The sequence below is a fragment of the Perca fluviatilis genome, chromosome 21 (genome assembly GCF_010015445.1).
Source record: "Perca fluviatilis chromosome 21, GENO_Pfluv_1.0, whole genome shotgun sequence".
NCBI lineage: Eukaryota > Metazoa > Chordata > Actinopteri > Perciformes > Percidae > Perca > Perca fluviatilis.
In genome coordinates this window covers 22,136,406-22,159,225 of record NC_053132.1, presented here as the reverse complement: position 1 = coordinate 22,159,225, position 22,820 = coordinate 22,136,406, and the positions used below count along the sequence as shown (strand labels likewise).

The 22,820-nt window shown below is 40.0% G+C and overlaps 2 protein-coding genes across 5 annotated transcripts; one reads left to right on the top strand and one right to left on the bottom strand.

Annotated features, from left to right (window-relative positions):
* Positions 1-743: 743 nt before the first annotated feature.
* On the bottom strand, positions 744-10,035 carry LOC120550958 (cardiac-enriched FHL2-interacting protein). 4 transcript variants are annotated; one of them, XM_039787970.1, is made up of 4 exons: positions 9,865-10,035; positions 9,516-9,629; positions 9,333-9,429; positions 744-7,972 (listed from the first exon to the last, which is right to left on the bottom strand). In XM_039787970.1, exon 4 carries the CDS (start codon positions 7,843-7,845, stop codon positions 1,618-1,620), a length of 6,228 nt encoding a protein of 2,075 aa, XP_039643904.1. In that variant the 5' UTR covers positions 7,846-7,972; positions 9,333-9,429; positions 9,516-9,629; positions 9,865-10,035; the 3' UTR covers positions 744-1,617. The 4 variants fall into 4 exon arrangements, with proteins under 4 accessions (XP_039643904.1, XP_039643905.1, XP_039643906.1 ...); XM_039787971.1 differs by having other exon boundaries at positions 9,333-9,426; XM_039787972.1 differs by lacking the exon at positions 9,333-9,429.
* Positions 10,036-12,729: 2,694 nt separating this feature from the next.
* Positions 12,730-22,046, top strand: LOC120550957 (transmembrane protein 273-like). The gene is made up of 5 exons (XM_039787969.1): positions 12,730-13,475; positions 16,319-16,372; positions 20,777-20,884; positions 21,347-21,372; positions 21,575-22,046. The coding sequence occupies exons 1-5, from the start codon at positions 13,412-13,414 to the stop codon at positions 21,671-21,673; spliced, it is 351 nt and encodes a 116-aa protein (XP_039643903.1). The 5' UTR covers positions 12,730-13,411; the 3' UTR covers positions 21,674-22,046.
* The last annotated feature ends 774 nt before the right edge of the window (positions 22,047-22,820 follow it).

The window sequence follows — 22,820 nt, the reverse complement described above, 5'->3', positions numbered from 1 at the left end:
ACTATTTTTAATTCAGTTTTATTGATAGTATCAAATCCTAACAAGAGTTATCTCGAGACACTTTACAGATAGAGTAGGTCTAGACCACACTCTATAATTTATAAAGTCCCAACAATTCTAGTAATTCCCCCAAGAGCAAGCATTTTTTCTTTTCACTTGTTTCCCTGTACTTGTGTACTTGTGGGTTTCATGAAATGCGCTATAATAATATAAGTTATTATTACATTGGTTGCTACAACAATCTCTTAATGCTTTGGCTCATGACATGGTGACAGTGATACCCGGTTTAGCTCACGATACATCCAAAGTTACCGTAAGCAACACTTGAAATGCAACGATGCATCCGTAATGAATTCTTTTATTGTAAATGAATGATTTTCTGTCTGAGCAAAAATATTCATTGCAACCATATGACCTCCCAGTAATGCTAACTCAGTAAACTACAGTGGGTAATACAGCACCGTAAAGAGAAGACTTTTACGACAGCCGGTGTGCTAAAAACACTACCGCTTTCGTCCAAAGTGGCCGCTAGAATCAACACAAAGTGAAAGCCACTTTAATCAAGGAGTTAATTACCAAAATTGTAATAAACATTTGTGAATATGTGAGCATTATGTAAAACTAATGTAACTTTTATTTGTAATCATATTACATTTAAATGATCAATCATAAAAGTTACAAAGTATATTAAAAAGTAATATGCTTTAGATGAAATGAAATTAATGACACCAGTACAATAAAAGTCTGTAACGACAGGTTTTTTTTTATTTATTGGAATGGATCACAGACACAATACAGCCCTGCTTTATTCTAGTTTAGAGAAATGCCAACGCAACAAACTTACAAAACCAATTCTCCTTCATGATCTCGGCATATTAAAAAATATTAATTGCAACAATGCCAGTTCAAGCTTTTAGGCATTAAAAGTGAAAATGATTTTGTATCAAACACAATAAGTGTAACCGTAATTTGAACTTGAGCATGCAATATGTTTTTAATGTTAAGTTGTGTGGACATGATCAGTTAAAGTCAATAGCATACAAAAGACAATTTTTTGAGTAAGTTCTATCTGTGTTCAAGTATCTCTAATGACAACTTAAGTGACTGCAAACTGTCTGGTGAAAAAAGAAATCTGAACGCAAAAACTTTGCAGGTAATAAAAAAGAAAAAAACAATAACTAAAAAGCAGTGGAGAACCCAATACCACTGTCGTTGTATATAACAAACTCAGCATTTACAATAAATATTCCACATTTACAATCAAGCTTACCCGCTCTGTTTACACTTAAATACATTATGTACATGGATCGCCCATGTCCCTTATCTTTCTCAAAAATTGCACATTATCTTACACATATAATTTAACCCACATTCAAACAAAAGCATTCAACTGTCATTGATTCACAAATTAATTACACTCAATTTGAACTCCTTCCTCCTCACAAAACCAATTCAAGAGTAGCTTTGCAAAGCCCGGGCAGCTTCTTTGTCCCATGTTAAGGCAAGTAAAGCAATAAAAAGATCAAACGCTTAACTTTGAATGGAAAATCCAACCTGAAATGCTCTCACACTGTTCAAAATAAGTAAATTTTATTTCGTTTCGATCCTCATAGCCTATCAGCTTGGACAGTCCACCTCCTCAGTGCCTAGAAACTCCCCTAACATGTGGTCGTGTTGACCATAGACAGGCTCTAAATACGGATGTCCGTCCTTACAGTGCATTTGCCTCAATCTTGGCTCCATATGAGAGGCTTGGATAGGAGCCTTCTGAGCCATGGGAGACAGAGGCACCGGTACAAAGCTGTGGTAAACAACCAGAGGTTGGGTCAAAACTTCCAAGGGGGATGCCTGAGGAACAGCACCCTCTGGCGGCTGGACTGGCAGCTGCACATAGCTTCCTGTTTCAGGATCAAAGAAGGTTTTCGTCTTGACTTGTACAGGCATGTCTACAAAGAAGTACTGCCCAGAGTCTGGATCCTGGAGGAGCTTACGTTGGGTCATAGGAAAGGACTGCGTAACGATGGCGTGCTCAATGCTAGACTGGCGAGAAAGCTGGCTGGTGTGGCTTGACTGCCGGGAGAGGGTTGAAGGGTCAGGGTTAGGGTACGAATCAATACTGTGACTCCTTCTGATTGGGGTGTCTATGCTTGCCTTTTCTCTGGCTCTGCCTCTCTGCTGAAGCCCGTCCATGATGGATTTTTCAATGCGCTGGGTCCTCGGATCAAGCTTCTCCTTCACTGACATATCGGCGCTGGGCCTGCGCTCCACTTGATCTCCCAAGTACCTATCGATGCTTTGTGATCGGTTGATTGGCCTGTCCGTCGTGGGTCTCTCGCTGAGCTGAGCTTTGTACACAGGTACATTACTGATGACTCTATCACTACTGTAGGGTCTTTGCTCTGGCTTATCGCGAATGTGTCTGTTGCTGCTGCGGCCTTGCCTTCCTGTTGCAACACTGGGTAGTGCCTCATTGTTCTCGGTACTGCTTACCACAGAATCATGGCTCTGTCTCCGAGTCTTGTGGCGCACGTGTGTTCTGTCGTGATTGTGGTTTTCACTGCCGTGGCCTCTTCCTTCACAGGGTATTTGCTCACTCTGATCATCACTGGTTTTGCCATGGTGACTTTCACTGTGACGATGACTATCTTCTGTCTTTTCTCTGTGATTTCTCTCACTGCTCTCGCTACTTCGACTGCTGCTGCTTTTGTGCTCAGGTTTGTCACTCTTGTGTCTATCCACCCTGTGTTTGCTGCCGCTTTGAGACGACCTGTGGGAGGACTTCTGGGCCTCTTCCTTCTTCATCCTTCTATTTGCCAGCTTTATGGCTTTGAGAACAGCCTTTTCAGATTTGGGTAAGACAACTGGTGGTTTAGGCAGCCCTGTTTGGCTTTCATTACCACTGCAGGTGGACCCAGACCGTTCACTGGGAACCTTTGACACTTCAGCGGTCTTTCCCATCTCATCAGCGGTGTCGGCTGTGCTGGTTGTTAAACTCTCCACACCTTCAGATGACGGACTCACCCCAGACAATCTATCTTCCTCCTGTGGGACAGTAAGGAATCCTCCAGCTTGTGGTTTCTTTGGGTTTTCACTTTGCAGATTCAAAGGAGACAACAGCAGTGGTGGTGAACTCTTCGATGGAATCTCGTTAGGCTTGGAAATTTCATCTGGGATAGGTGTGCTACTTCTGCTGGCAGGTTCATTGGCCGCAGGGAGCTCTGGATTTCCCTGTACTTGATCTAACTCCTCTCCCCTCTCTGAACCGCTCAGACTCTCTCTTGGTGACCATGGTTGTACAGTCTTTATCAATTTATTACCCAAAGTGATGTCTTTGACTTTAAATAAGGCAGGGATCCCCAAACTATGTGAGAAAGTGTTGGAAGGTGACATTGGTGTTGGATTATTTACATCATAAGTCACGCTTTGATCTGAGGTGGTGTTATCCTTTTCTTTGCTGTCCTTGTATGGTACTTCTGTCTCTTTTTGGGGAGATTTTATCTGTCGCTCAACAACCACCGGCTCACTTTCATGGTCACTTAAAGAATAATATTCAGCTTCCGTCCTGTCCGAATCCTGTTTTGTGTTTCGTGAACTATTCCGCGTCACCTCATCAACCTCCTCCTCCTCTCCAATCAAGTTCTCCAGAGAGTGGTAAACATTTGACTCTGTCTCAGTATTTCTGTTCACAGTACTCTCCACAGAGAAGTAGGAGGATTTTGATGACAAGCTGGCTTGGTCAGGTGGGCTCTGATTGACACTTTTACCATTTACCAATAGTAAGGGTGATAGTATATCCCTGTGTGTTTCACCAAGAGCCTCTGCACCCACATTTATTTCCTCAATAGCTCTATTCATTTTGTTAGATTCTTCTGACAATAAATTATTAGTTACATTGTCATCTGGTGTGTTTAAATGGTCTGGTCTTAAAGGAGCCTTCCGCTTTACCTTGGGTGTTTCCTTTGCCCTGACATTGCTATTTTCAAATATGGCTTCCCTAATGGGGCTCCTGTCTGCTTGCAAGTTAATTGCCTTTTTGTCATTTCCTTTAAACTCTGGTGATAAACACAATCTATTTTCAGATTGTGGGTATTTTGAAGGTAACATAGAATCACATATAACTCCATCAGTTACTGTAATAGATTTTGAATTTGGTTTATTTACCACATCCCATCTCTCTTTCACAGGACTGGTGTCATGTTGACTGGATTCTGTTGTGGGCAGGTCACTATATACTTGTTGTTTTCCTGAGCCTGTACTACTCATCTCTTTTAAGCGTACCTCGTCATTTTCACATTTTACATCTTTGTTAAAGATATCCTCTTCTACTACATATTTCAAACTATCTGTATCCTTAGAAACACTTTCATCTCTTCTACTGCCTCCCTTTTTGCTCCTAGGAGGAACGGGAGGAACGTCTCCCTTTTTGCCATCATTTTGGTTCGTCCGATTCTCTCCGCTCTCTTCAGAAATCTGTCTCACTACGTTTCTTAAATTCACCTCATCTGATTCAAAGCTTGGATCATCAGTTTTGTCCATGCCAGGTAACGCTAACCTATCACCTGATCTGTGAGTCTCACCAAGTCGAGGTTCAGTTTGTGACAAGATCTGTCTCATGTGATTGTGGTCTCTAAGATCACTTAACCTCTCTTTTAAATCTTTCTCTTTTAGTGCAAGAGTGCTGCCATTTTGTTTCTCCTTGGCCTCTGTCATAGACTCTTTAATGGTGTTTTGACGTTGCTCTACCCTTGTTACATAACTTTCATCAGTGTTCTCATCAAATATTAGATTTGCATCCTGCTCTGTGAATTTATTCTTTCTCTTCTGCCTGTCTGAGATGATCTCTTCGAGTGCCATTTTGGCTCTGTCATAATTATCATTTATAAGTGCTTTGTTTACTATGACGTTGGCATCTATCTTTGTGAAAGTCTCCTGCTTGCTCTGGTCCTTCTCTTTCTGTGCAAATAGTTCTTTCTTAGCCGTTGTGTTCCCTCTCATAGACAACATGCCCTTCTTAATGTTCCTTAGCTCCCTTGAGATCAAATCATTCTTAGCCCTCGCCTCCTCATCTATGTTAAGAAAACCTAATTTGTTCTTCACGTTCTCCAGAACACGATCGCCAAGCCTTGCTCTCTCCAGCTCTTTCAAAGCATGCAAATCATTAATGATATGCCCACTATCTCTCATTTCTCTGAGTGGCATCGTCTCCTTATCCTTATCCACATCCATTCCTGCGTTCACATTCAGATCGCCGTCCTGAAACTCCTCTCCTTGTTCATCATCCGTCACTGCATATCTCTGATGTTTTATGTAATTATTCTGTCTGGCTGAGAATACATATTTGAGTTTAGCCTGTTTCTGGACAGATTCATTTTCATTTGGTGATAAATTTAGTTTTGCATCCTCCGAATCCCCATTAGTGAGCTTGTCATCATTATGTTTCTGCTTTTTGTCAAGAGAGAGTTGAATATCAGATTTAGCAAAATTTCTCTTTGGAACTGGCGGGGGCTCTTTCTTGACCTTACCTTTTTTGTCTACCAGGGTTGCTTCATTTCTACTTTGATATAAAACATTGTTGTTTTCTGGTATTGAACTATCCCTCTTGCTGCCAAACATTTCTTTTGAATGGGCAACCTTCTTATGTATTTCTTTCTCCCTCAGTTCTTCTGTGTCTAAAATTGGCTTATTGATGCTATCTGACTGAGTTGCAGATAAAGCTTTATTTTTGGCTGCACTAATTGCGTCCCTTGCTGCTCTGATCACATCCATTGTACTCATGGGTTGGCCACAAGTATCTTTTTCCTTGGAGCTGAAGTCTTTTTCTTTAATGTCTGTCACAAGTCGTTTTGCTTTGTCTGGTACATTTGGTGCTCTTTTCCCTACTGATACATGAGATGACAACCACTCTTTCTCAAGTGCATGGGGTGAAATTATGGGCGAACGATCTTTGTTGACATTTAAATTACTTGGCGAAAGCCCGTTGTTTGTTGGCAGTGCATATGGTGAGAGGTCTTTATTCAGCGTGAGTGGTGAAAATTCATTTGCCTCACTTGGAGGGACTAGAAGATATTTCATATCACTGTCCACTGGGCTGGCCTTCTTGTACAAATTCAGAGATGGGTAGTTTTGCTTTTTAGCCTTGGGACTCTTGGTCTTTTTTAATGGCGTGAAGGGGGAGATGGGATTCTCCTCACCAAGACTACCTGCAGCGTCTCTTTTGGGTTGCAAGAGATTTGATAACAAATAATCACCTGAAAGAGGTCTGTCACTATCATACTTGATAAGAGCAACAGTTGGGGTGCTGTTAGATTCCAAAACAGGACTGCAAACTGCATGTCCATCTTTTAAAATAGCCGGAGTGCTTAAGCCAGATGCATAGCCCTCAGAGCCAGCTTGTGGATATTTCAGATGATCTGATTGTGGAGATTGGGTGCCACCCTCAGGCACTTCTAATGTTTTGAATTTCGGAGGGCTGTAACGGCTTTTCACCCTTTTCCTGTTGTCTTTGAGGTTGAAGAGGATGCTCGAGGCGAGTGATTTGTAGCTGTCCCGCTTGACTGGAGGTTCAGGGGTCAGTTTGGCCTCAGAGTGTGGTCTTTGTGGGAGGTCGAGAGCAGCGGGCGAGAGGATAGTTTGGAGGATTTCCGATGTTTCTGTCGGTTGTCTGGAGGGAATGAGGGGAGTCATGAGCTGGCAGATGCTGAATGGAGTTGACGCCAAAGAGCTGACTTCCTCAACGGCTTTCACCTCCACACATCTAGCTTCCTTTTTGAGCAGCCAAAGACTTTCATCCAAAGTTTTTGAACTGTTTTCCTGAGGTGGTAGCCCAGGCTGATTGACGGGAATCACACTTTTTGCCCTGGACCTGTTGCGCCTCCAGGGGGCAGCACTCCCATCTCCTCCGTCTGATGAGCACCTTTTATCAGCCGGAGTGGCTATGGGCTTTGGCAGAACCTTTGGGGGAGGAAGGGGAGGGATGGGTTTAGGAGCAGTAAGAGGAGGGGCTGCCTTCTGGCATGACTGTGCCTCCTCTGTATGCTGAGTCTCTTTTCTGTGTGCCTCGGTCAGCTCCTTGTAAAAAGGCAAATCGTACCATTTAGGGATATTATCTGTGGGGAGAATAGAGGTTTCCTCTTGACCAAAGGGAAACTGATTAAAATCTCTCCATGATTGGAAAGGACTGAACTCACTGTGGAGGAAAAAGTTTTTAATGTTAAGTTTCCTTAGTTTGACGGTGGATTTCCGATTTTGGCTCTTTGATAATTTCTCAGAGGGAAGGGCAGCATCTTTGCCTGCTTTGTTTGACGAACCGTCAACCGAGCGATGCCTATGACGGTTCTCGTAATGTCCATCCGTGAGATTGGTGTGATAATCCGAGGAGAAATCCGATAGCTCTCTTTGGATGCTGCGAAGTGCAGACTTATCCCATGATTCCCCGTTAGTGTCTGGCATACCTCCATTTTTGATTAACATCCCCTCACAGCTTTTCTCTGTAGCACTTAATGCCTTGAGGAAAGACGATATGTGGGATATATTCTTATGTTGTTGCTGGGCATAGTTTTTGTCTGTTTTGTTTTGCCCTTGCTTTTTAGACTCCTTATGATGAGTCTTTTTAAGAGGCTCCCCCACCAAAGGTTTGTGGCAGTTGAAAGGCGAGTATCCATATGAGAACTCGTCATTGTAGGCTGCATCATCTCCGACGCAGAGACTTCGGAAGGCCCGATCGGTGAGAGTGCTGACCTCGCGATCGGTCTCGTCCATCAACAAGTCGGTGAAGCCGTTGGGGAAGCGATGATGGAGCATGCTCCCCACCCGATGGCTCATGTGTCGCTTTTCCACACAGGTCATGATGTCAACAACTCTCTTTCTGTCTCGTGCATCACCTGTCTTGCCCCCTCTACAGCTCCTGCAGCTCTGCAGCTCCGTTGGTTTTCGTCCAGCCCAGGTTGAGGAAGTGGTGGGATGTGTTTACTTCCTAAAAACGAGACAGTGCAGTCAGTGTCAGTGTTTAAATGTTGTGATTTTAAACCAATATGCTCACTCACACATTGTAAGTAATTATCATTCCAGAATTTGTGCAGTTCAAAAACTCACAAAAGGTTCTTTGATGATTACTATAAAAGGTTTTGAACTCTGTAGTTTCGACGATGACCTTTGTGTACAAGACATGTTTTGTGCTGTCACTATGCAGGCAGCAGACCAACAATTCATGCCATGCACTTGGCTATTTTAAGCACTGTATGGTGCCTTAAGGTGTGAGCACTAAGCATACTGTTGATGGCTATGAGAACTAATCCATTTACAGGATGAACATTTTTATTGTTCATGTGTGCATTTCAAATCGAAGACCCACGCTTCACATTGGTCCATTTCAAATGCAATCATATACAGTATTTTTCACATTTAATAGGTTTTTGTATAGACAAATCCTCTGCAAAGCTACAGAACAATGTTGATATCCTGCAGGTACACCACAGAGCGCAGGAAATACACGTAAATCATGACATCAGTCACATAGCGCCTCAGCAGCAGCTGCTCTACTGTAGCTTACTTTAGCTATCTGGGTGAGGTCTTAGAATAGCTCATTAACCCATTTATGTGTCCTGACCTGGGAGCATAGCCACTGGCATATAACTCAACTCTTCAACTATATGCAAAACCATGACTCTCCTTATAAGCAGATGAGACAGAGACAAATATAAACCCAGACATTCAGCGATTCAATGATGTCTTTGTTTTTAACTGTGCATTAAAAGTGTAGAGTTTGAAAGCAGTTTTTGGTTGTCAAGACATTTATGTTCACAGTCAAGGAGGATTTGAATAGAGGTTTACAACAGCCAATAAGACAAATCATTATTATCATAATTATTACTATTAGAAGCTAACAGACCAGGTACATTTTGCCAGAACCTAGTGACTTTACTGTATCTTTAGCCTGACTTGGAGAATGTTTTGGCTTTCCAGGAGACTTTGGCCGCCAACAGTCTACTAGCTCCCATAACCAGAGATCAGTTAGCAACAACGGTACTTTCCCAGCATCTGCTCGTGTATTTATACCCAAGGTATGAAGTAGCCCAGATAACTCTACTGTATATAGGCGTAACCATTGGAACATAATTTTCCTTAAAGATGTGTAAATATCGGTGTATATGATATGACGCTATGCATGTGTAATGATTTTATAGAAATAAAATCCTGGGGCCCTTGTGCTGTAGGTCTTTTTGGACATTACTTTTAAGCCCAAGTCTAACTTATTATAGCTTATATTCTGCCTGCTGGCCCTCAGTATTTTTCATGTCTTTGTAAACTTTCTTATAATCACACTGCTCCCTCACCTTGGTGATGGGTCTTTCATGCTGAGTGTAACAGCCCACTCTAGACTGTAGTATCAAACAAAAATCCTCAGTGTAGACTCCAATGCAGAATCACCTGCTGAGAATAAATTCTAGTTAGCGGTTGTCATTTAATATGAAAACAAAGTCTTTCTCTTGAAGTTAAAGAGACAAAGAAAAACTCACCAAAGTGAGTCAAGCCCTCAGATCCATGTCCAAATGCACTGGTGTGGCCGGGGTCCTGATAGCCAGCTCAGAAGATACCAAAATAGACGCACAAGTCGGTGTGGCCAAACTGAGCTGCAACACAGAGCGCAGCTAGCTAGCTCACATTGGAATAACCAGTGGGTGTCGAGTGGCAGGGCAGCAGGATGAAATGGACACTGTCATTGGTTATTTCTGTAACTAAGCAGTGAGGGCTGATAGGCTCTCTCATTGACCCTTTCTTTACTGTTAGGCACCTTTGAAAAGATGGCATCAATACTCATACTTTGAGTCTTTGTAGAGACAATACAGATGGGTGTGGTGTACTTACCATCAACTAAAATTTAGCTTGTGACTCATTTTGCCTCTGTCACCCGGGGAAACAAGCTTTTGGATATAGCCCATTGCATCACACAACTCCAAATTAGCGCGACGGTCCCTGAAGTGAAGATTGGTAGCTGGAGGTCGGGTGTATGTCTGCTGACTGATATGACTTTGACGGGGCTGGGCTAATTCTTGTTGTTCAAGCTTTGTTTACAAGGCCGTGTTGTGGACATGAAAGTGTGTGACTGGGTAGTCTAGTTTTAGGACCAATGCAGCTGTTGTTGATGTGATATTAAGCCGAAATGGGGCGTGGGGGGGGGGGGGCATTTTGTTGACTTGTTACCCTTCATGAGTCAGAGGAAGTCAGTGGATGAGGTCACATGTTAAGCTTGACCCTGTGCATTTCCCTAAATGGATAAAGTGGAGTGATTAAAAAATACTGTGTGGCTAAAAACACAATTTCTGTTAAGTCCTCATTGGACACAACGACAACTCTATGGCCCCAGCAAGGTATTCAAGCCAGTCTATTTCTGTCATGTTGTATTTCAAAAGGTAATAGCCTGCCTGTCTGCCGACTGCACTTTCCACACTTCAGCTACAGTCAAATGCTTAGCTTGCTTATGAGTTGACTACCTTTAGGTGGTAACACATGGAATTTGTTTGCCAAGAAATGGACATTTCGGCAGTAATGTTTATTTTGAATTGACAAATAGTCTTAACTTGCACAATGTATTTGTTAAAGTGCATGAATCAGGTTAAAAGGGTAATTAAAAACAGTTCCACCTTGACTTGCAATGGATATAAACATTTATAGAAATCATATTTCATTATTTGTTTTTTCAAAGGATATCATTATTGCACTTGCAGATCATGTAGCATGTTCATTTTCAATGGGGAAAAGTCATTGCATTGTTTTGTGGAGATACACTTACTTGCTGAGCAGTGTAGGCATATCATGTTGTAAGCAGAGATACATTAGGCTATGTGACGGCATTTCCCTTTTACTGTCTAGACTCGCATCTTGCCCAGAATAAGGCCTCACATGAGCCTGCCCCCTCCATTTCTAGCCCTTTTCTCACCTTTCTCTTTTTGCCTCCTAACCTCAGACAGCAAATTAGACCCACTGCTTGTGCCAGTTATTCCCTATGTCCTAGCCACAAAGATAACCCATGTTATATTAGGAGCTGAAGTGAAATTATGACCAAAATCTAACTTTTAAGCATGAGCAATTGTAAACAGTAAAACTGTTTACTTGAAAAGTGTCTGTAAAAAGTTTGTAGATTCATGATTATTTGTGAATAATGTAAGAAATAATTTTTTTGAAATTCAGCCAGCAAGCTAACAAATGATATATATGACCAGACATGGTCCTAGGCAATTTCGTAATTTAGGTTAGTCAATGAGTCAACTGGGATAGTGTGACCCTGTATTAGGGCCATTGTAGGTAAAAAAAAAAAAAGATAGATTAAAGTAGTAAATTTACAAGAAAAAAAAAAATATTTAGTAAAAATCTGAACTTGTCGGAGTCATAAATTTATGAGGAAAAGAAAGTGTATAATGCCTGCAGTTGATAATCTCATCAAATTATACTTTGTAATCAAATTTATAGCAATAATTGATTTAAGCCAAAGTCCCCATATTATCATAAGCATGCAGACTTTATAGAGACGTTGTCATTTACTGGGCATATTCAGAAGAAAAATACTGATTTGGATGAGGTGATAGCTTTTGTGCATCAGGAACTAAATTTCTGACTATAATCTCAGAGAATATCCAATTTTTTCTCAGAATATTATCCCCCGCTCCGTGATTTTCCTTACCTACAATGGCCAAATACAGCATAGTAAGGATAGAGCCGATCTGACCAATAAAAAAGCAGGAGAGCCTTTCTGAAGTGAGCAATGCAAGGTACTTTTTTGCTTGAAGAGCCACCTTTGAGATTTTAGAATAAAGCTCTGTCACTATATTTAGCTGACTGTGAGGAAAATACTGAGCACACAGGTGGACAGCAGAGACATGGATTATCTTTTCTACCTTTTCGTTTGCCTGTTTTCATCTTTTTCATTAGGTTAAGGCTTGCATGAATGCATGGATATAAACAACGTAGAACATATTTTATAGTCCATCACATTCATAAAAGATTTGACCTTTCATGCAAAGACAACAGTCATTTTTACCTGTCATATAATGAGAACAGCTTTAAAAGCACAAAGCAGACAGAAAGGTTAATTGGACAACAGACACCAACGAATAAACTTCAGTACACCAGGGTCAGGACTCAGTCTTTGTTTGTGCCATTTTGACTGACACCCACATGTGTTCTGTTTGGCTTTAAAACCACAGGGAGCCAGCAAGCAGCCTGGCTCATGCTCATTCATGCCCACAGAGAGGAAGGACAATCAGACAGACAGACAGAGGGGGACACTGGCCTTCAAGACTGACCGGCTAGTAAACCCAGATATGGTCTAGGACAGCTGACGCAGATCATATACAGAAGAAGATGTGGTGACAGACAATCATACCACACAAATTGTATTTCAACAAAAAAATCTCTTCTTTATGTTAATGCATCCTGATTAGTGGTCAGTATATTCAGCACCCCAACCTTAAGACAACTGTGTGTCATATGGCTGAAAAAAGAACAGCACATTCTGCAATTTAATCATTGTTTCCTGTGCATGGTGAAATGAAAGTGTCAAATAGGTCACTGTAGAAATGAAGCACATATATTACATTCATTTTTAGATGAAAGGGGTTTTTCCACACAAGTAGTAAATGTGTTTTGAAATGTACTTTTCTGATTTCATAGGTATAAAAACTAAAGAGGAGCCTAGACTGCAGCCTCCAGTTCCAACATAACTTTATCACATAGTCGTTATTGGCCATGTGTGAGGGGAGTAATGACAGAACTGCAATAACTGATAAAACCCCGAGGGCTGATACGCCCAGCGGCTGACCAATCAAAGGAGAACATTAACACGCTGCAAATGCAGTTACATCATCGCATGAAGAAGTTGAGATAATAAACGTGGTCGAACACTAACTGCCAGAAAACACTATCAATTGGATCCAGTGTAGTTTCTGTGAGCCAAGACCTTGACCTAATATTTGACCTGACATTTTATTGGCAGTAATACATCTGAGTGGCATTATGGCTGCCAGGGTTACATCTGACCCACAAATCTTTCTACCCAAACCACAACATCATTAACCTACATCTAACAATCTAATCAACAAATATAACTGCCAACCCTTAATATTGCTCGCCAATCAGGAGGTGCATGCTGAAAATACATGAAAGAATGCATGCAAACTAGCATGAATTCAAATTTCCTTTGATTGTTGAAGCGCTTTAATTCTAAAACTCATCTCAAGAAATGTGGGGGGGCCCTGCATTACAGCAGCTTACAGGACATTGAACGAAAGTAAGATAGACGCATAATCTTTTCATCGCAAAGCTTTGAAACCCACAAGCTCAGGAAATGGCTCATCATTAAAAACATGTAGCACAGCACTTCAAGAAGTCAGTGAACTGCACAGAAACACCACACGAGATGATAGCATTTCAGGTGTGTGGTGGGTGTTTGTCAGCTGTCATCAGGGCTGTCCTTATCACTGGTGAGTACAATTGACTTGTATGTTGTAGTAAATAATATTCATCAAACTTATACAGATGTATTAGCAACACATGCTGTGGTGATGATGATAAAAACCATTAGCTATCAGCAAGGTCACCTGTTTTACCATATAAAAATTATTCTTCTATATAAGTGTATCATTTCTGTGAAAACAGGATACGAAATTACAAAACAAGGGTTAAAAACTAACTTTGGTAAATAAGTTATGTAGCTAATCTTTCTGCACTCTCTGCCACATACAGCTTTGTAGACAGCTAACACAAGCTAGCTGGGTAGAGAGCCAAAGGCTGGCCTTAGCTTAAGCCAGTAAAAGTAAAAAAATTACTTGAACTACCCCCACTTGTTGTATTAAAAAAATACCATTATTGATGAACAGAGATATTGGTATTTCACTTAATGGAGTCTTAGCTTAAACAAATAATGAAGGGGACTATAGCCCTAGCTAAACTCCTGTTAAGCTAGCAAGCTAAGTACATCCCAGGAGCTGCCATCTCAGCTTTTGACTGGATATCACAATTTGGTGTGGTTAAGCTACCTGTTAATTACATATTTAAATGTAATAATTGCAAATAAATGTATATTAATTTTAACATTACAATTTAAAAAAAGAAACTGAGAGACATCTGCATGACCAGGCGGGAATAGCCTAGAGTAGATAAAAAAAAAGCTTTTAGCAAAGTAAAGTATCAAGTTCAAGTTAGCTATTAGCCTTTAGCTAGCAAATTAAGCTTGTAAGCTAACCGGCTGTAAACGTTCCAACATTATGGTGATCAATTCTGCATTGCATGTTACGTGTGATGGAGGTTAGTGATTTCCAACTACAATAAAACAGACCCATTTAAATGCTCAGCTTCAAATAACAAAGTAGTTAAATGGAAAAGAAAGCAAAAATAACTTGTTTCACATAGACTACTGCAAATTTATTTTATATTCCCTGAAGAGCCAAAGGCAGGCTGCAATATGTATACAGTTTTAGGTAAGCTAATGTGTAGGTTCTATTCAGTGATTGTTGGGGGTAAAAATAAATCAGTCTTAAAGGCATAACATGAAGGCTTTACAACCTTTTTTATGTTTTGTCGGCCAGCCTGAAAACTTAAATCCCTTTTTGCTCTATTTCACTGCTTCTGTACTGGGGCTACTGCTCTCTTGCCTTATAGGGAAGTAGCCTATTTTAATGAAATAAAACAAATCAATACATTAAATTCAATGTGTTTTGTGTTGCTGCCAATTTCAACACAACAATGATAATGTAAAATAATGTGCAGTGATTTGCTAAATCTGCAAAACTTTTATTTAAAACTTAATTTGGGCTGTGAGTTCAAGCTACGGAGAGCTGTCAGACTGCCTATGCTCTATTTGCTGGACGTGACACATTATTTAAGAGGTCGAGCTCTGGTCACTGGAAACTTTATCTCTCCCAACACTCAGGGCACGTTAAGCTGAAATTACCATAGACTGATACATAACAAATATTGTCCCATGACTAGTCACAGGTTCAAACCCAGCAACCAGCCAACATTTTGAACTCCTGTTTATGACCATCAGCAAGGTACAAAAGCTGTTGTTGTACTGATCCCCGAGGGGAAACTGCATGTTTCCGCCCCTGCAATAAAATCAAATCCTACAATATGCTAACAGAAGAATGACCATTTTAAAATGTCACAGGTTATTCATTTTCTATGTTTCTTGATTGTCGGATTTCTGCTGAACCTGCACTTACTGTACTTTAGTTTTTATTTAGGATCTCACATACAGTAACAACAGGCCAGGTCCCAGAGCTGCCAGAGGAATGGGACTGGGGGTTATAAAATGTAAGATAGCCATTTGCTGAGCATGTATGCTCTGTTTCAGCAACACCCTGCTCCACTCTGTTACAGTCATGCCTTACCACCCACGGTACCACCACTCCTCTGTCGTTTCGCGTCTGAACCGGAGCAGCTGTCTGGCTCAAGGATATTTTGGCATAACATTGGATTTCTCTTTCCTATATTTTGCTCTAAGTTGTGTGTGACGCAGAAACAGACATCGATGGTGGATGTAAGAATGACTGTCAAGGTCCAATAATGATCACATGGAGCTTATGTGAACAAGCCATTAAGCATGTCTTGATCCTGCTCTTTTTCAAAGTGGCATTTCATAATCTTAAATCGAAATTCATAATTCCCACACTTGCATACAATAAGCTGACACATAAAGTATTTACACTCTTCAGTGGACAGTCTAGCTTCTAATCTAAATATTCACCTTTGTTTATACACCATAAAATAAGTGCTTTAGACAAAATTAAACTGTTAACTTTTCAAATCTGCTCATCAATTCAGTTTAATCTACTGTAATATAGGGATGGTTTGCGTAGTTGTTTGTATTTCTCTCGACTAAGATCCCATTTCCCATAAACTTGATTGATTTGGTCACCATTGATATACAGTATTTTGTTCTTAATAACCCATTTTTATAGTTTTCTATCAAGAGAATTTTTTATTTAAAGACTTGATATTGAGAGTGTTTGCAAAACTGTGCACTGGTATAAAGTCTTTAAGTGCACACATGGGGTTTACCTCTCCAACCCCCCCACAATGACCACTACCGAGGTGTCCTTGAGCAAGGCATTTACAATGTTACTGCCCCAGCAATGTTTAAAAAGTACAGTGCAGAATACTGCAGGTGCATTAAATCTTTACTTCATGATCACTATTGTGCAACTGTTTGTACTTGCACTGAGATCGGTGTTATCTGATGTCAACATCACTGTGGTGTTACCTCCTTCCTGTCTGCCTGTTTCTGTGACCTGAAAATAATTCACAGAAAACAATTGTGTTTCAGAGTGTCTGCTGACTAGTGTGAGAGGAGATGGAGCAGATTCTACAGAGAAACTAGGTGGGTCAACAGGTTACGCTGAACACACAACCGCTCTGTCTTCAGTCTCAGACTTATTCAAAATTACCTTTAAATTGTTGAGGTAATTTCCAACGAGTCCTTAAGTCTAGGCTGTGTTGTTACGCTGACAACATGGTCCAAGTAGCATCTGTTAACACATTGATTCAGTAATAATACTTAAATAATGCCACTGTAAATGTATTTGTGTTTGTTATTACATTTTTATGTATAGTTTTTAGAGCAAAACCTTAAAAAGTCAGTTTGACTAAATTACAAAAAGACAAGAGAAGATGACGTTACTTTACCCTAGTGTTATCTAAGCATTCAGGCGCAGCTGGTTTTATGTGCCAGGGTTTTTCGTTATCTTGGTATTTGAAAAATCCAAGGAATATTGATGTTGAGTAGGTCAATGGCTCCCAACCTTCAGGGCAAGACTGCTACAGGGGGTTGCAGGATATATTTTAGGTGTCATGAGCACGGACGATTACAGGATTGTTTTAGGTGGTGTGGCACCCAAAAATCCAATAATCAGTCAGGGGGCACAGTTTATCTGAATACAGCATTGAAAATCTGCTTAGAAATATAGGAAGTATTGGATAGGATTGAACAACACAATGTAATTCTGCTAAATAACACATATAACATTCATTATAAATTTCACTTGTTTTTATTTTAGAAAAAAAATTATACAATACACATTTATAAGTTCAGTCTGCCACTTAAAATAAAAATAAAAATAAACAATTCCAATGCTGGTTCTATGGTATCAGAATTTTGGATAGTCATCATGGAAACATTAGTTCAGTTCATTGTTTATTGTCCCTGTGGGGAAATTAGGTTGCAGCAGAAATCTTAAGGCATTTTTGACAACATTAAGACAAGAAAAAAAAGATAAAAAAAGACTGTAACATGTAGACATCACTACTCATAACATAGACCAGGGCACTCATGCATGGGGGGGTTGGTTGAGTAGGGTTCCAGACCAGCTGGGAAAACAAGAAAATAAATATAACTTTGTTACCGTACAGGACCTTCATTAACTATTAATATTCATTAAGGAGTTTGATAGCCTGTCGAACAAAAGAGAACTTGGATCTGTTTTTGGTAAACAGAGGAGCACAGTATCGTCGTCCTGAAGGCAGCAGTTCAAATGAGGAGACAAGGGGGTGCCCCTGATTACCCACAATGCTGTTTGCCTTTCTTAGTGTTCTGTTTTTATATATGCACACACATATATATATATATATATATATATATATATATATATATATATATATATATATACATACATACATACATACATACATACCCCAATTTTTCTAGTTTCTTATTGAAATTTTAGCAGTTCAAGTCCAATGAATAGCTTGAAATGGTACAAAGGTAAGTGGTGAACTGCCTGAGGTTAAAAAAAAATTAAGGTTACCCAAAACTGAAAAATTATGTACATTTCAGAATTTTACAAAAAGGCCTTTTTCAGGGAACAAGAAATGAGTTAAAAAACATAAAGCTGTTCTGCAGCAATGGAGGTTGATCAAGCTTTGAAAGTTGGTGCTACCAATTCCCACCGGTGTTCCAACTTGTCTGGATTACTTACAACCCCCTCTGCTTGTATAAAAGTATTGTTGGAACACACTGTGGTACCATACCCTCGTGAGCATTATTTGAACAGTATCGTACTGCAGAAAGTAGTGTGTTGCTATAAAAATGGTGGGGAAAAGGCAATTAACAATGGAAGAGAGACAGACCATCATAACACTTAAGAATGTTGGTCATTCCTACAGAGAAATTGCGAGGAAAGTCAAGGTGTCGGTGAGTACAGTATTCTTCACCATCAAAAGGCACTTAGAAACTGGGGGAAACTCTGACAGGAAGAGGTCTGGCAGACCCAAAGCCACAACAGAATCAGAACACATGTTTCTGAGAGTCAACATCTTGCGTGATAGGTGGCTCACAGGACAACAGCTTCAAGCACAGCTTAATAGTGGTCGTAATAAGCAAGTCTCAGTTTCAACTGTAAAGAGAAGACTTGGAGCTGCAGGTTTGATAGGTCGAGTTGCAGCAAGAAAGCCATTGCTGAGACGTCAGAATAAGAAAAAGAGGCTTGCCTGGGCCAAGAAACATCGTCAATGGACTACTGAAGACTGGAAGATGGTGCTATGGACTGATGAGTCAAAATTTGAAATCTTCGGTTCATCACGCAGGATTTTTGTACGCCGTCGAGTAGGTGAAAGGATGGTTCCTCAGTGTGACATCAACTGTCAAACATGGAGGAGGTAGCGTGATGGTCTGGGGCTGTTTTGCTGGATCCAGGGTCGGTGATTTGTACAGAGTGAAAGGCACCCTGAACCAAAACGGCTACCACAGCATTTTGCAGCGCCATGCAGTACCCTCTGGTATACACCTAGTTGGTCAGGGGTTCATCCTACAGCAAGATAATGACCCAAAACATAAGTCCAAGCTATGCCAGAACTACCTTAGCAAAAAAGAACAAGATGGTAAACTTAAAAACATGGAGTGGCCAGCACAGTCCCCAGACTTAAACCCCATTGAGTTGGTTTGGGATGAACTGGACAGAAAAGTGAAAGAAAAGCAATCTACAAGTGGCACACATTTATGGGAACTTCTGCAACAGAGTTGGGAAGAACTTTCTGAAGAATATTTGATTTCCATTGTAGAAAGAATGCCACGAGTGTGTTCAGCTGTTATATCTGCCAAAGGGGACTACTTTGATGAGTCAAAAATTTAAATACATTTTGGTTTATAAATTGATTCCATGATTTCTTTTTTAACTTCAATTATTTATTTGTTCTATTCTTTCATTTCAGAGTACAATAAGACATTGAACTGCATGACTTTCAATAAAAACCTGGAAAAATTTGGGTGTTCTAAAACTTTTGAACAGTAGTGTATATATAAATATATATATATAAAGTCAGTTGAACAGGTGAAGCGAAGATAACATTGTCTGTGGAGTGAGCACTGCACTGGACTGCGTTTAAAAAATAGCCATTTAAATGCTACATGGCTTGTAAGGAAATAACGGGAGTCGGCTAAATCCCTGCAAAGTGGTGGGGCGTGGATGGAGCTGAAGCGAGCTGGATTAAGCCTACAGTCTATGCTTGCCTCTTGTGATGGCAGCCACCTGTCATTCAAAGCAGCTCGCCTTTAATTATACACGTCTTTAATATAAACCTTACTATAGCCTTAATATAATTCAAACGTGTGAGTTATAATAAAAAAAAAAAAGAAAAACACCTGTTAATGCACTTATGTATTTTGTGCCTGTGTGTAGTAATTACAAAGTGAAAAAACTTCCATGTAGACCAGGGGTGTCAAACTCATTTTCACTAGGGGCCACACTGGAAAAAGAGAATCACACCGAGGGCCAGACATGTAGAGTTTATTGACTTTATTGCTTTTGTTACCGCATGGCACTTTTCTTTTTTAACATTTTGGTAGTTTTTTTCCTAATTTTTGTTGTTTTGGTTCCGACGTTTTTGTGGCTTTGTCAGACATTTGTCACCTTTTTGTAAATTTGTTGCTTTTTCCGCCATTTTTGTACGCTTTTTGTCACATTTTTGTTGACACAAAGCCCTACAAAAGTCATCAAAAGAGTTCCTTCTGGGGGGGATTTCTGAGTCTCAGTCGGCAAATCTGCCATATTCTGCGTTGAATGTCAGGTAATTGCAGTTGAAAAAACACTTTCCTGTGTTTTTGGTTTGGCGCAGAACTAGGTGGGCCAAAATGTATTGTGAACCCAAATTGATATACGGGCCGGATCTAAATCTACAAGGGGCCGGATTTGGCCCGCGGGCCTCGAGTTTGACACGTGTGAAATAGGCTATAATAACTGTGTTAATAAGGCTCCCATTGATAGTTGAAATATTGTCTGTAGTTGTCACAATCTGGTATTTGCTTGATGTTGAACTTGGCCTTTCATGCTCACTGACCGGAAATCTGGACATTTTTCCAATCTGTCCTGTTTGTAAAGTGAATATACTTCAGATATAAGCAGGACTGGCCTATTTGTAAAAGTGATTGCCAGTGTTTTGTTAAAGAAGTCAATTTCTCATGAGAGTGTAACAACCCCCCTCAGTGATTAATGGACGTTCCAGAATCAAATTGCAAACACTGGTGATGCAATACCATTTTCAGAAAGACGCATGATACCATGACTGAGAATTTTATCATCTGCAAAGTAAACAAGTTGTGAAATACACACACACACACACACACACACACACACACACACACACACACACACACACACACACGTTGTTTAGCATGTCAGTAGGCCTGAACATGAGCTGGCATTACTCAAACTGATGTTCTGTCACTGTATTGCGTTGCGTCTTGTTTGTTATTGGCCGTGCGATGATGCCTGTTGGTTGTTTTTGTTTCCAGACATTAAGTACGCTTTGATCGGAGGTGGGATCGGCCTGCTCTTGGCTGCTGGATTTATTATTTTCAAGTTTTGCCTCATCAGGAAGCATGTCCGTGATTACAACACAGGTGAGGGGATGGACTGTGAGCTCATATTACACGCATTCACTATCGTAATTTGCAAACTGTACGATTGAACAAGTTTTTTCTTCCTTTTATATTTCTGTTTTTAAATTTGCCTAAATTTCTCTTTCTTATATCGTCGCTGTCGGGTGAAAATCTTGTATGTTCAAAACCTTTGCTTTTCAGGAAATTGTGAAAGGCTCATTTGAAAATATTTAATTAAGCTTTTTTTTTTCTCAGGAGAAATCCCCTCGTCAATGTTTAAATATATGTAAATCCTACAAACAGACGTAAAAAGCATTGTGTATGAAAACAATTTAAATGATGAAATACGGAGATACAAGGTTTCTGCCCGACAGCGACGATATCTAAATCACATGTAATTTCGCAAGTTGGATAGAATATGACACTGTGCTTTGTCTGGTATATTAACATCATCGTTATAAGTCAAACTGTTCTTCCCTACAGATGGGAGCAGGAAGACACCTTTAGAGGTAAGATGTTAACCTTAAAGACTGGGCCATAATTATATTATATTATTTTTTTTTTCTGTTTATCATCCAAAAACCGAAATACTTTGTAATCACACAAACGAAAATACATGTTTTCTAACTTTCTTGCATTTTGTTAATTGAAAGAAGCATGTTTGTATTAAAAGGTCCAGGTTCCCATACATAACCTTTTATTTACTCTCAGCCACAGACTCAAATGCTCCATTTGGGCCATCCCATCCAACCAGAACATCCCACTGATTTGCAAGATGATGTGAACCCTTCAAACATGGCTACTGGGTGAAAGGTCAACCAGGCGGCCTATTCCTCCTACTTCTCTCGTTTTGCGGCTCGAACCTAGATCTGCTTTACGCATGTAATTGAACCTCAATAACGTGGCATTATGGTTTTCATAATAAGCGTCCGTCTGAAGACTTGTAATAATGCCTTTTTATTTGGGTGTGGAGTTGTGTTGTATAAACAAGGTTTCAGCCATGAAAAAAAAAAAAAAAGCCTGAATATGTGTGTATTTGTGTTTTTACGTTTCACTCTCTGAGGAAAATCAAACCGCTCCACTGACACACATAATGCACATAGCTCCACTCAGCAGAAAACCTCTGCACTAACGAGCACTTTATACATTTTCCACAAGGGGGCGATATTTACCTCCAAGAAAGGAAAAAAAAAGTCCAGTTTCACATCTGAGTACCAGAGGAGCCTTGTAAACAATTCTTTGTACTTTGATGACTTGTTTTTATGTCAGAGCATAAACTAATGGGACATTTAATCATATCTGGATAATGATGTGTCCCAGTTTCCCTTAATAAAGCAACATTTTTATACATTACATTATACTTTTTTTTTTTTTTAAATCCTTGCCTTAAAGTGATGGTTCGGAGTAATTTCACCCTAGGGTCCTTTGCACCATGACCTCGAGCCAAACAACCCCCGCTAGAAGCTTTTTTCAGCTGGGTCTAACATTGGGAGAGTTAGCGTTAGCCGCTGAATAGCTTAGCGCAGGCGCTAATGGATCCACGTTTGTATCTCCTAAATGACCCCACTAATAATCCCCAAACTGATACCAAACTTCTACACTAGTACATATAGGTTATGCAATCATAAAGTGATGGATTGTAAAGTTTGTAAGTACACCAGAAGTTTATGTAAATAACACGTGCCTGCTGGCTTCTGCTCTCTGCTGCTGCTGCTACCGGGCAGCAAGAGTGCTTAGGGACATCTACAAATTACAACACCGAAAAGAGATACATCAAAAATATTTATTAATTTAATGATTAAATAAGGTAATGTCTCCAAACTTACCTCAATTAATTAATTAATTACTCACCTTGTTTCCTGCTAGTTATACTACAGCACTTAAAAAAAAAAGTTAAATTATTAAATATTTTTGTTGTATCTCTTTTCGGTGTTGTAATTTGTAGACGGCCCTAAGC

What these genes read in the sequence shown, in the direction of transcription:
- LOC120550957 (XM_039787969.1), top strand. Translation starts at nt 13,412, where the DNA reads ATGATAGCATTTCAGGTGTGTGGTGGGTGTTTGTCAGCTGTCATCAGG. An exon ending in AGATTCTACAGAGAAACTAG is followed by an intron (nt 16,373 to 20,776) that starts GTGGGTCAACAG and finishes TTTTGTTTCCAG; the next exon opens with ACATTAAGTACGCTTTGATC. An exon ending in TGTCCGTGATTACAACACAG is followed by an intron (nt 20,885 to 21,346) that starts GTGAGGGGATGG and finishes TCTTCCCTACAG; the next exon opens with ATGGGAGCAGGAAGACACCT.
- LOC120550958 (XM_039787970.1), bottom strand. Translation starts at nt 7,845, where the DNA reads ATGACCTGTGTGGAAAAGCGACACATGAGCCATCGGGTGGGGAGCATG.